Below are 12,640 nucleotides of genomic sequence, written 5' to 3' on the forward strand. Positions count from 1 at the left end.
GACTGAACATGTGATGCGCATGTGCTAAATGTCAGTGTTTGCACAGAGGTTGCCTAGGTTTGCGCAGAGATAACTTGACTTGACTTGACTATAGAGAGCTATACCAACACATTCTCAGTGGTTACACCATAAAATCACGTTTTATTTTCTCTCACCGGATGGCTCTAATCTGCATTCAAAAATTGGATTTAAAAGGCATAGTCTCTATATTAATCTAAAATTCTGCATTAATTTAATTTTATTATTATTATTTTCAATGGCAAAAATGGACCATAATTATTGCATAAATATTAATTAGTACCATAAAATTATCTCAAAAGAAACTTATTTTTTAGAAAGAAAAAAGAAAAAAAGGATTGATAAAAATATATATTATACTGATTTCACTGGGGGGAGTTTCATTTTCAGGTGTCCGGTCACGTTTGATTGAGAAGAAACAACTGCACGTGTTCACTTTTTACAGTGAATGAAAATTCCCCTATTTGTTTACTCCCCTCATGGGAGAGAAAGCACCTTCCTTTTGTCAGTAAAGAAAAGCAATATGGCTGCTCAGACACTTCAAACTTCCCCACTTGCTAACAGTTCAGAATATACAAGCAATCCGGTCACACACACACACACACACACACACACACACACACACACACACATATATATATACTGTACTGTATATATCAGTCAGTTGAGTACATCAGAAACAAAAGTGGGGCATCCGTTCACTGTCATGCATCCAGTGTGGACAAATTATAATGAGTTATACTGTATATGATTTTGATGAGGCGCATATTGAAAAGTTTAGTTTTGTGAAATAAAGTAATATTGCTGCACCCTCCATTGCAGTTTGTGATAAGCTATGTAATTGAAGTTTGAATGTCAAATTTCTAAAGAGTTTATTTAACACGTACAGGTGCTGGTCATATAATTAGAATATCATGAAAAAGTTGATTTATTTCAGTAATTCCATTCAAAAAATGAAACTTGTATATTATATTCATTCATTACACAGACAGAAATATTTCAAATGTCTATTTATATATATATTTCAATTTCTTTTAATTTTGATGATTATAACTGACAACTAATGAAAATCCCAAATTCAGTATCTCAGAAAATTTTAATATTACTTAAGAGCAATACAAAAAAAGGATTTTTAGAAATGCTGGCCAACTGAAAAGTATGAACATGAAAACTATGAGCATGTACAGCACTCAATACTTAGTTGGGGCTCCTTTTGTCTGAATTACTGCAGCAATGCGGCGTGGCATGGAGTCGATCAGTCTGTGGCACTGCTCAGGTGTTATGAGAGCCCAGGTTGCTCTGATAGTGGCCTTCAGCTCTTCTGCATTGTTGGGTCTGGCCAGGGACGGATTATGACTTGTAAAGGCCCTGGGGCCAGTTATCTCCAAAGGCCCCCCTCAGTTCGATAATAAAATCGTTTTTTGATAAATATAATGCACAATGTTGTTGGTGAAGACAGGGCTGCCAAATCTCACGCATCGTGTTGACACTGTTCTCCGTTTTTTCACGCAATGAAAAATCCCGAAGCAAAGAGGTCACTGACAGCAACAGACAAGACAAGGCAGGTTACTTTTGATCAGACGCGGCGTCAGTCGATTTTGCCGGGGAAACCGGACAATAGCCTGCTATGTAAACCCCCGAAATCATAAGTTGTTATTTCATTGAGCTCAGGGCCGGATTAACAATTTCCTGTGCCCTGGGCAACAAGACTCAAGGCCCCGGCGAAAATTTGGATTTCTCTGATCTACATATGTGCAATTTAGGACTTTTGAAGGCCAAAAAATTATAAGAAATAGGCTAGCTTTAAAACCTTGTCATTAGATTGTTTGTCAATACCTGCTCTCTCCTCATCTTCATATTTCTTTTTCTCTCAGTCTTCTTATCCTGGCCTATTTCTTCCCCTCCTAAAGCTGAACTTAGTCTTTTTTCATTTTCGTCTGTGTCAGTGACGAAAGTAAACAGGCTCAACTGATATTTATACGTTTTATGAATAATTTTCTTAGACATGTTAATTTACTCAAGGCTACCAGGAAAGCTGTAAACCTAAGTCAGTATTGTCATTAGGAACCTTCTGCAAGCTTTGGAATTTGAAAACGTCTGTTTTTAAATGTTAAAAGTAATTTTAAATAATACACATTATAGACTACGTTTACTGCAGTTGGTGGAATTGGCAGACGTTCCCTTAAGCATCGTGCACTGTGGAAACTCGTCAAAGCATTCTCAGGTATAATTATGAAGCATTAATGCACGAATGATTTTGAATGAATATTTTCATCATGTCGATATGCAATGGTCACATAATGTTAAAACTAATCTTGCTATTGATATCTTTGTTAGACTACCAATCTGACTCATTTAACTTACAATAGAGAGAACAGGACTGGCACGAATCTCTTGCTGGAAACTTTGATTAACAGCTGATATCATCATCATAACCTTAAATGCTAAATTCAATGTGCTCTACCTTAGTATTGTTCTAACTTAGTTATGTTATGTAAGGACATAAGATCAGCAGATCTTTATTGTTCTATTGTTAATGGGTTTTCTGAACCAAACTGGATTGCGTGGCCTTAAACCCCAGGGCCCCCCCGGGCTTCTGGTAGGCAAGGGCCCCTGGGCACTGGCCCCATAGGCCCGGTCAGTAATCCATCCCTGGGTCTGGCATATCGCATCTTCCTCTTCACAATACCCCATAGATTTTCTATAGGGTTATGGTCAGGCGAGTTTGCTGGCAAATTAAGAACAGGGATACCATGGTCCTTAAACCAGGTACTGGTAGCTTTGGCACTGTGTGCAGGTGCCAAGTCCTGTTGGAAAATGAAATCTGCATCTCCATAAAGTTGGTCAGCAGCAGGAAGCATGAAGTGCTCTCAAACTTCCTGGTAGACGGCTACGTTGACCTTGGACCTCAGAGAACACAGTGGACCAACACCAGCCGATGACATGGTACCCCAAACCATCACAGACTGTGGAAACTTCACACTGGACTTCAAGCATCTTGGATTGTGTGCCTCTCCATTCTTCCTCCAGACTCTGGGACCTTGGTTTCCAAATGAGGTGCAAAATTTGCTCTCATCAGAAAAGAGTACTTTGGTCCACTGTGCTTTATTAAATCCAGTCAACGCAGCCGTCTACCAGGACATTTTCAGAGCACTTCATGCTACCTTCATTTTCCAGCAGGATTTGCACCTGCCCACACTGCCAAAAGAACCAAAACCTGCTTCAATGACCATGGTGTTACTGTGTAATTACTGTGTGATTTCATGTAATATTCTAATTTTCTGGGATTTTGATTTTGTGGGTTTCATAAGCTGTAAGCCATAATCATCAAAATTATAACAAATAAAAGCTTGAAATATCTCACTTTGCATGTAATGAGTCTATATAATATATTAGCTTCACCTGTTAAGTTGAATTAACTTTTTTTGATGATATTCTAATTATATGACCAGCACCTGCATGTATAATTTATGATGATCTCCTCCAAATGTTATGAAAGTGGAAAAACAACAACAACTCACGACTACATTAGGTGTCCGAATATAACTTTATTAAAACATACCTACTAGATAACATAACATAATTATTTACAATTATAGCTCTATAGAATTATAAAATACGGACATTTGTGTCAGTGCCTGTGGATGTTGCCACTCCATTCTCTGTTGTGACAAACTTCAGCATGACCCTGCATTAAATAATAATGCGGAACATATTAGTCATTCAACAACAACAATCATTCAACAACACTAATGACAAAGTTTTAGGATACTGGGTTAGTTAGGTATTCTGAATACTGATTCTAAACTACAACCAACAATTTAATTTAACTTTGCACTGCCTAATCTAAAGTGACAAAAACTGAGCTTAAAGGGATAGTTCACCCAAAAATGAAAATTAGCCCATGTTTTACTCACCCTCATGTCATGCTTGACATTCTTCTTCGTCTTGTCATATACACCTATAGGATGACTTGAGGGGGAGTAAATCATGGTCTAATTTTCATTTTTTGGGTGAACTATCCCTTTAAGTGTCAGTATAAATCTAAGACATCTGCCATTTTTTAAGAATCACTGAGTTCACCTTTAATTAAACAGTTACTTATAAAAACAAGAGCAGTGAGTGTTTAATAAAACAACAGTTGATTATAAACCAATATAAAACATAATTATGTCCTATGGCTGTTGTTGTCTGATTGATTTTACAGCCTTGGGCATTCAGAAATCACAGAAAGTAAGATTATGCAGTTTTGTTGCAGCAAATAATCATTTGCAAAGAAGAAAACACTGTAGGCATATTGACACGTAAAGCCATACACCACGGATGCACTGTATATCATGTGATCTGAATGTCAATGACAAATATGACAAAAATTACAAATATCTTTACCATAATTCAAAATGCAATGCAGCGCACAGTGTTATTGAATTGAAATAACACTGGTGGTGGTTATATTATTAATGCTTTAAACATGTTTAATAAATCACATTAACTTCAATAGCCAAAAAATAAAATTTCACAGGTTGGTAAAAATATACCTTTCTTTTCTTCTCAGCACCAGATTGCTGTTGTGTCCTCCTGTGCATAGCTGTCGATCAACTATCATTTGCAACCAGGTGCAAACATAAGGTGTAGGTGTGGATGCAGGAATGGCATGCGCTTACGGCGTTCACAAAATGCCTTTTTTTGTTTTTATATTGTTATTAGTTTAAATGATTATCTTTTGTTACTTTGTTCTTTGTTATCCGTGTTACAGTGTAATTATTCTGAACATTTAAGTATTAAATAATTTAATTTAAAAAGAATTAAATAATGAACTACATGTACTTACTAAAGGGTTAGGGTTAAGATTAGGGTTAGGTTTAGGAGAGGCTAACAATAGCAAGCTAGCTTTGAAGGCACAAGATCCCACCCTCACTTCCGAGCTTCTACAAAGCCACGCCTCCTTCAAAACACATGAACACACAGCAGAGTTTTCAAAGCGTCAGGAGAGGAGAGATGGTGTTAAATGACCTCATGTCTTAAAGCACATTGCAATAATAATGAACACCAGCAACTTACAGAGCTCTAGTTATACCAACTGACTGCAGCAGATTAATTTCCGGGCGTTGATAGTTTTGACATAGAAAAGCATAAATCTGAGTAGAACGTCAAGGCCATCTTGTAATTATGGTTATGACATGGCGTGAACGCAGCATAAGCTCATTGTTTTGGTTCAGGAGAAACTTTAAAGCGGCTAAACAACAGCTGTTTGTTTGTGTCACTCTGTGACTGTATGTCTACAAATCTGCCTATCCTCGTGGAACGCGCTGATCATGTGTGATGTCTGCGCGAGCATGGTGTTCGGAGGTATTTAAAAAGGTAACAGGCAGGTACAGTCAGAACAAATTCAATGATTGAGACTTCCACAGAAGATATATGTACATGTTTTAATATTTAGACCACTTCTATTATTGATTGCTATCAGGATATGAAGAGAGTTTCAATCAGTATAACAAAAAGTGTTTATAATACAAATTGCCTACCCTACCTTTAATAAAGTGTGGAACATGTGGAGGTGTTTTTTTATTAGGATTTTTGATGAAGAGAATGTTTGAAGTAGAAATTTAAAAAATAATTTTAATTATTTTAAATGTAAATATTTAGTAAAATTATACATGTATTTACTGACATAAAAACAAAAACAGCAAAAAAAATAAAAAAATAAATGTCACATTTATAACAGAAGTCAGTACTTAAATATAGGCTATAATTACACATTATACATTACACAGAAATAAACTTTTTAATGTATTAAATTTTTTATGAACTTACCAGAAGGGATGATGTCCAAAGAAAACATGCCAGTAGTAGTAAAAATTCTCTTAACCTCCAGACTGAAATACACAGAAATGATCAATATCCAAATCCTTCAAAACATGAAACCATCTTGACCCATAGATATTACAATATTCATAAACTAATGATTACCTGGGGGATTTGATTTCTTTGTGGATAGTACGACCATGGCTAATCTGTTGTTCTTCTAGAATAATTTGAAGTCTGCTTGTGAGTGAAGTTCATTCACACAACTTCAAACCAATGTCCTGTTAAACTGGCCACACTGCTCTGAAAATGAGGCGTTCCCACTAATTATGTGGCACTCAGTTGAACATCCCATCTGTCCTGCAGTATTGGTTTAGCCAGTTCGGCTTTGTTTGATTTGATTGACATTAGATGTTAACTTACATATGAATGGTGAAGATTTTTTGGTAACGCTTTAGATTACAGCCCGGAAAGTACTGGAAAGTAATTAAAATGAAAGTACAGTGTAACTTTCGGTAATTACAGTTTACCTATAAAGTACTTACGTGTAAGTATAGGGGAACAATATGTAAAGTCTTGGCAATAAAGGTGTAACAACCAGGAAAATACTGCGTAATTAAAATGAAATTACAGTGTAACTTTCGATAATTACAGTGTAGCCTACCTATAAAGTGCGTATGTGTAAGTATAGGGGAATAATATGTAAAGTTTTGGGAATACAGGGGTAACAACCAGGAAAATAACAAATTATATAGGCAAATTATTTAGACTGTAAGTATTCCATGTAGTTACAGGGTAAGTATGACATTGCGGGCTGTAAATTAAAGTGGTGTTTCTTACCCTCTTGTTTCATGTAGTTACAATAAAAACACATGTAGGCCTACACACACAATCTGACATCACTTGGAAAACCTTTATTTGAAAAACAACTTATTTCAAAACAGATTTACAACATATTACACTTCTTATTCTTTATTATTTTTTTAAAATCAACTTTTCATTTCAAATACTAAAGTCCTGACAGAAAGTAGCATGTTTTGTCCTTTTTTGTTTCTCTTGCATGGCTTCCTCCTCCTCTTGGTCCTCCTTTTCTTTTTCCATCGTTCCACTGATTAGCCTAATCTTAAAGCTACACTGTGTGATTTTTACCCCCATCTAGCGGTGAAATTGTATATGACTACCCAGTGAAAATTAGTTTCTGTTCCTCTCAATTCCGAGGGCGTTTAAACTCCTACGGTGGCCGTATTATTCCAAGATTAACATGGCTTCCAGTTATCACTTCGTCCATGACAATAATAAACAATACCTCTAAAATGAATAAAACTACAGGACAGATGTCAGGAGGTAAACGTCACCCTTGGAATCGGCTATCCCAGCATAATCAGATTAGGCTAACGTTACAATGTGTACAAAGTAAAAGCAATTAAAAATAACTAAAATTTACCTTGTCCTTTTTTTATATAGCTTAAAAAATTGCGCCTTTAAAACTATTCATCACCTGTGATCCGTCGCAGCACAGATTTATGCTACAAGGTAAACAATACTTTTTCACCATTGACGCGAGGATGAAGTTATACTAGAGGTCGTTCTGGCGTTATGCACAACCATGCTATGGTTAGACAAGCAACTATAAAACTTCGAATTTACACAAATGAATTACAACAGGCTGAATTACCTGTCGAGAAGAAAGCAGGCAACCTCGGCGTCCGTTTTTAAATATTTTCTCCTCATGTGCTCTTTCCATCTGGGAAAAGTTACTCCAATATTGACTATGGTCTTGCTGATTTGTCTGTCGCGTTGACGTTTTAATTCTCTCTTTCAAGTGTGAGTACGCACGCACGCACACACACACACACCACACTATCTTTCAAATCTGCCGGCACTCGCGAGCTCGCGAGTAATCTCCCCCTCGCATTCGTCACGGTGTCACTGAGTGAAAAACGCAAAAGGCGAAGCTTGAATTTACAGGTATGTCCCTCTTTGGCTAATGTAGTTTCAAGATGGAGGGGCAACATGGCGACCGGCATTCGAACCCCTCACCCGTATGTACTTTCAATGGCAGATTATAAACTTAAGAGAATACTTTATTACTTGAAAGAAGTAAATATACATTAATGAGCACGTATATTTTTGAAAGAACTAAGTGTTTTTTGCTAAGAAAAAACTAAAAAAGTTACACAGTGTAGCTTTAAGAAGGAGTATTTTTCTATTCTGTATTATGTATTAAAAGAAAATACAGTACACCCAGAAATGTTCTCATAATTTACTCATCTTTTCGCTACCGACCAACTGTCAAGAGCGAGTGCATGAGAGTCGGCTTCATAGGGTCGGCTTTAATGGCTTCGCGTTTGGTGAAGCTTAAGCGTTCATTAGGAGTTTGATGTGAAACTCGCGCGAGAACTTGTGTCTCTGTTCTTCTGCATGGTTTGTTTTTCATTATTATTATCTGTTATTGTTTGTATTTTGTTGTGAGCAATAATAAAAACATTAAAAAAAATTAATACTTCGACATTCGGTTTTTCGGTGCGCTTACGTCACGCTTTACTCAACCCTCTCATGAACGCGCAGGTGACAGTTGGTCGGAAGCGATAGTCTACAGTTTAAAAATTTAAAATATTTGATTTTTTCTTACAAACGCTTATCGTTTCACTTCAGAAGACATTGATTCATCCATTGGGGTCGTATGGATTACTGTTGTTGTTGTATGTGCTGTTGTCAACTTTTAGGAACACATGAGCTTGCATTAGCCTACCTATATGCATTCACAGAGATTATTTATTTTTCTAAAAACTTTTGTTTGTGTTAATCTGAAGAAGGAAATTCGTATACATCTCGGATGACATGAGGGTAAAAGATGAGTAAATGGTGAGGACATTTCTGTACTGTATTTTCTTTTAACACATAATACAGAATAGCAAGAGACATGTCATGGGATTCCTTCTTAAGATTCATCAGTGGAAAGAAAGAAGAAGAGGAACAAGAGGAGGAGGAAACCAAGCAAGAGAAACAAAGTGCAGTAAATCCGTTTTGAAATAAGTTGTTTTTCAAATAAAGTTTTTCGAGTGATATCAGATTGTGTGTGTGTACATGTGTTTTTATTGTCCTTACCCTGTAACTACCAACACTTTAATTGACCTTTCGCCGGCCCCTCCCCCAAAACGGCCATTGTCCAATCACACATCATAGCAACCGTTACTATGTGAGCAGGTCCGACAAACATTAGCAAGATGGTGAAGCGTGCGCCCATGGCGTTTGTAAATCGGACACTACATACCCCGAGAGATTGTCTGGAGGAGTTGTGTTCTTTCCATTCCCAAAGCCGAAAACACAACGCTAGCGAAGCGGTGCCTACAATGGATAAAACAGTGTGGACGGCCCCAATCCCAGTTAAATGTGTCGAACATTACGAAGCATAAATACGTCTGCTGGCTGTGGTATCGATGGCTAAGTTACTTAAAGTTTTTTTTGTTTTGTTTTTCTGATCTGAAAAACTCCTATCTGTAACTCAAAAAACATAATATTGTCTGAACCGCGAGTTTTATGATCCGTTGCCCCACTAATAAATATTATGGTCTCAACCGCGATTTTTGTGATCTGTTGTCCCCCTAATAAATATTATGGTAAGTGCATTATGAAAGACAATCAATGAAAGTTATTTAGATGCAAATTAAGGCTATGTCTGGTTAAACAGTTATTGTGTGATTTCGTTTATTGTGCTTTGTCAACTTGAAGCATGAATTTGAGAAAGAAAATCATTTTTGGAATAAAATGCACCACATACTTTTGTCAATGATATAGGCCTAAGTTATAGCTAAAAGATTGTAAAAGCTTTCAGTTCATCTGCCTAATTGTAGTTGAAAAGTCAAATTAAGCTTGATTAATGATATACTGTGACTGATCAAATAAACTACAGCATCGGGAATATAACTCCCATGTGTTTTGCAGCATTTAAAATATTAGTCGTGTTATGCGAAAAAACACACATAAGAAATTATTGCTGACAGCACTTTTATTTTCAGAGACAGTTTTTTCTTTCACACAAAAACACAACAGTAAGTGTCTTACAATGCTTTTAAACACTTGTTTCCTTGTTCTTTGTCATAATCACAAATGATGTGTATGAACACCGGTAACGTTAAGCATTAGCCTCGATAGAGACGTAGATAGTAGTCGTGTCTCCTTCATTGCGTATTTTATTATAATATATCCCTCCACTGCATACTGTAACCCTTTTTGCCTCAATCTGGAGGATATCGCGGATGTATTGCTCCAATGGTCACTGACACGCACGGGTATACCTCTTTCCGTCATGGCAATCTGTCGCGCTGGTCGTGTTTGACCATTTGTTTGTCGGACGTAGCAACAGTAACTAAGGGGGGCGGGGCTCGGCGAAAGGTCAATTTACAGCCCGCAATGTCATACTTAACCTGTAACTACATGGAACAAGAGTATATTTTCCCAGCATTTAAAAAAAAAAAATTGCAATAGTTTTACTTGCCTTGAAACTTAATCAGTGCACCTTTGCAATATTAACAAATTAGCCTACTTTATAAATGCACTGATATGTACCCCGTAATTTAAAAAAAAGCCTTTATGTATTTTTATACACTATTATTACAAAAAGGTGCAGTGTATGTACTCGCTAAATTGCTCCCAAAAGTAAGATTCTAAAATACTTAGTCTAAATAATTTGCCTAAATAATTTGTTATTTTCCTGGTTGTTACCCCTTTATTCCCAAGACTTTACATATTGTTCCCCTATACTTACACATAAGTACTTTATAGGTAAACTGTAATTACCGAAAGTTACACTGTACTTTCATTTTAATTACGCAGTACTTTCCGGGCTGTAATCTAAAGCGTTACCGATTTTTTTTGTTATGGGAACAACAAAATTCTTTTTCCTGTTCTTTTTTTCCCAGGAGTGTAATCATTATGGCTCTCGCACAACATTATTTTCACTTTTTATTGCAAGGAAAATATACACACAATATATTATATATATATACAGGGTGGTATGCACTTAAAGATTAGAAGATATATGGAACCTGTTAGCCCACCCTGGGAAATGTTAACCAGATTGCAGGTGATAACCAACCAATAGTCAAACAGGTTACACTGGTCAAACAGGTTTGTTTCTGTAAAGGCAGTCGCAGAAGTCTCATTTTCTTGTATGAGAAGATATAACAATACAAATCTAAAATGTCTGTATAGGATTAAATCCCACAGAAACTGACGATTTTCATTCAGGGTCAGTCAGCTTCACTTAAATGATGACCGGTGGATATTACTTTACAGTAGGAATTTGAATGTGATCATGAACATGCCCTATTAACACTTATGCAAGCAGGTTATTGTAAGTGTTTTATTTTTATTTTTTTTTTGCCTATACCCACACGTTTTTGAGATTTTTCCACATTATGTTTTAACCTAACTTTATACATGCACATTGAATACACCTTTTATGTAAATCTGAAACCCCTAACAGAAACAAAATCAAGACTTTGTAAAAGGACATAATAGGACCCTTTTAAAAACATTATAGCAGTAAGCAGTAATAAACAGCAATTTATTCCAAAAATAAGCGGGCCCCTAAGCCAAGATATATGCCCAGATCAACATAATTGTCAAGCGGGATCCAGGGGTGTGCTCCCCTAGGAGAACATTTTGATAAATAGTTCCTTAAATGATAGATTCTGGTGACTTTTGTGGATATAAATGGACATCATTCAGACATGAGATGAACAAACCCAATACAAGCCTATATTACAGTAGCAGGTTTCAGTAAGTCAAATTTAAGACCTTTTTAAGACATTTTAAGACCATAAAGATAGAAATTTAAGACCTACACGACGCATTGCCAAAAAAAAAAAATTCAAATCAAAGAATTCATTTTATTTCAATGAATTCAGTAATTGAAAAAGCATTAATTTAATTTAGAGATAAAGCAATCACATTAGTAACCTTCCACACCCAACAACGCGTGTCAGAGAAAAGAACAGAATCAGATATAATTTTTTTATGCATATTTTCTTTGCATATTATACTGTAAAAAACACATAATTAGTTGATTTTAGTTGATCATAACTAGATATGAAATGGCATGAACTTTTCATTTCATGATTATAGTGGCAAAAATGATCACGGTTATCACAGAATCCTGTTCAAAAAGTACTAATGCTACACAATGAAATCAATTCACCAAGTTTTATGTTGAAAACCAGCAAATAACAAATAAAATAAGCATCAATATGCACTTTTTGTTTACATAAACATTAAAATAATACCATTAAAAATGATAGCCAGATTTTAAAAGTGTCTTGCACTTTTGTACAAGTTCAAAAAGTTTTGACAAAAAAGTTTTTTTATAAAAAGATAAATCTCACATATTTCAGACTTTAAATGATTATTTATAAAAAGAATGAGTCAAAAAAAGATAAATTACTGACATTTACAATGCACTTTAGCTTATCTTTTATTATTAAATGTGCCCTAGAATTTGAAATTGAATTTATCTTGGCATAGTTAAATAACAAGAGTTCAGTACATGGACATGACATACAGTGAGTCTCAAACACCATTGTTTTCTCCTTCTTATTTAAATCTCGTTTTTGAAAAACACCCCTGAAAAATAGGCGAATCTCCACATAACACCGACTGTGACGCAACAGTCGGGATCATTAGTACGCCTCCAAAAATTTGCATATGCCAGCCCATGTTCAAGGCCAGGCAGAACTGCGCAGCCGAATCATCGTCCGAATCATTTTTCTTCGAGAGACATCATGGCTTGCAAACGAGCGAAGCATGGCAGTTGCTC

At 35.9% G+C, this 12,640-nt stretch overlaps 1 protein-coding gene across 1 annotated transcript in view; it reads right to left on the reverse strand.

The window, feature by feature from the left end:
- Positions 1-12,640, reverse strand: part of LOC307153995 (NXPE family member 3-like) — a 96,546-nt gene that overhangs the window by 38,986 nt on the left and 44,920 nt on the right. Inside the window, exon 2 of the mRNA XM_079863864.1 lies at positions 5,833-5,894. Within this exon, the coding sequence (XP_079719990.1) occupies positions 5,833-5,894 (62 nt within the window). The remainder of the gene's footprint in view (positions 1-5,832; positions 5,895-12,640) is intronic.

Source organism: Squalius cephalus (genome assembly GCF_949319135.1).
Source record: "Squalius cephalus genome assembly, chromosome: 25".
NCBI classification, from domain to species: domain Eukaryota; kingdom Metazoa; phylum Chordata; class Actinopteri; order Cypriniformes; family Leuciscidae; genus Squalius; species Squalius cephalus.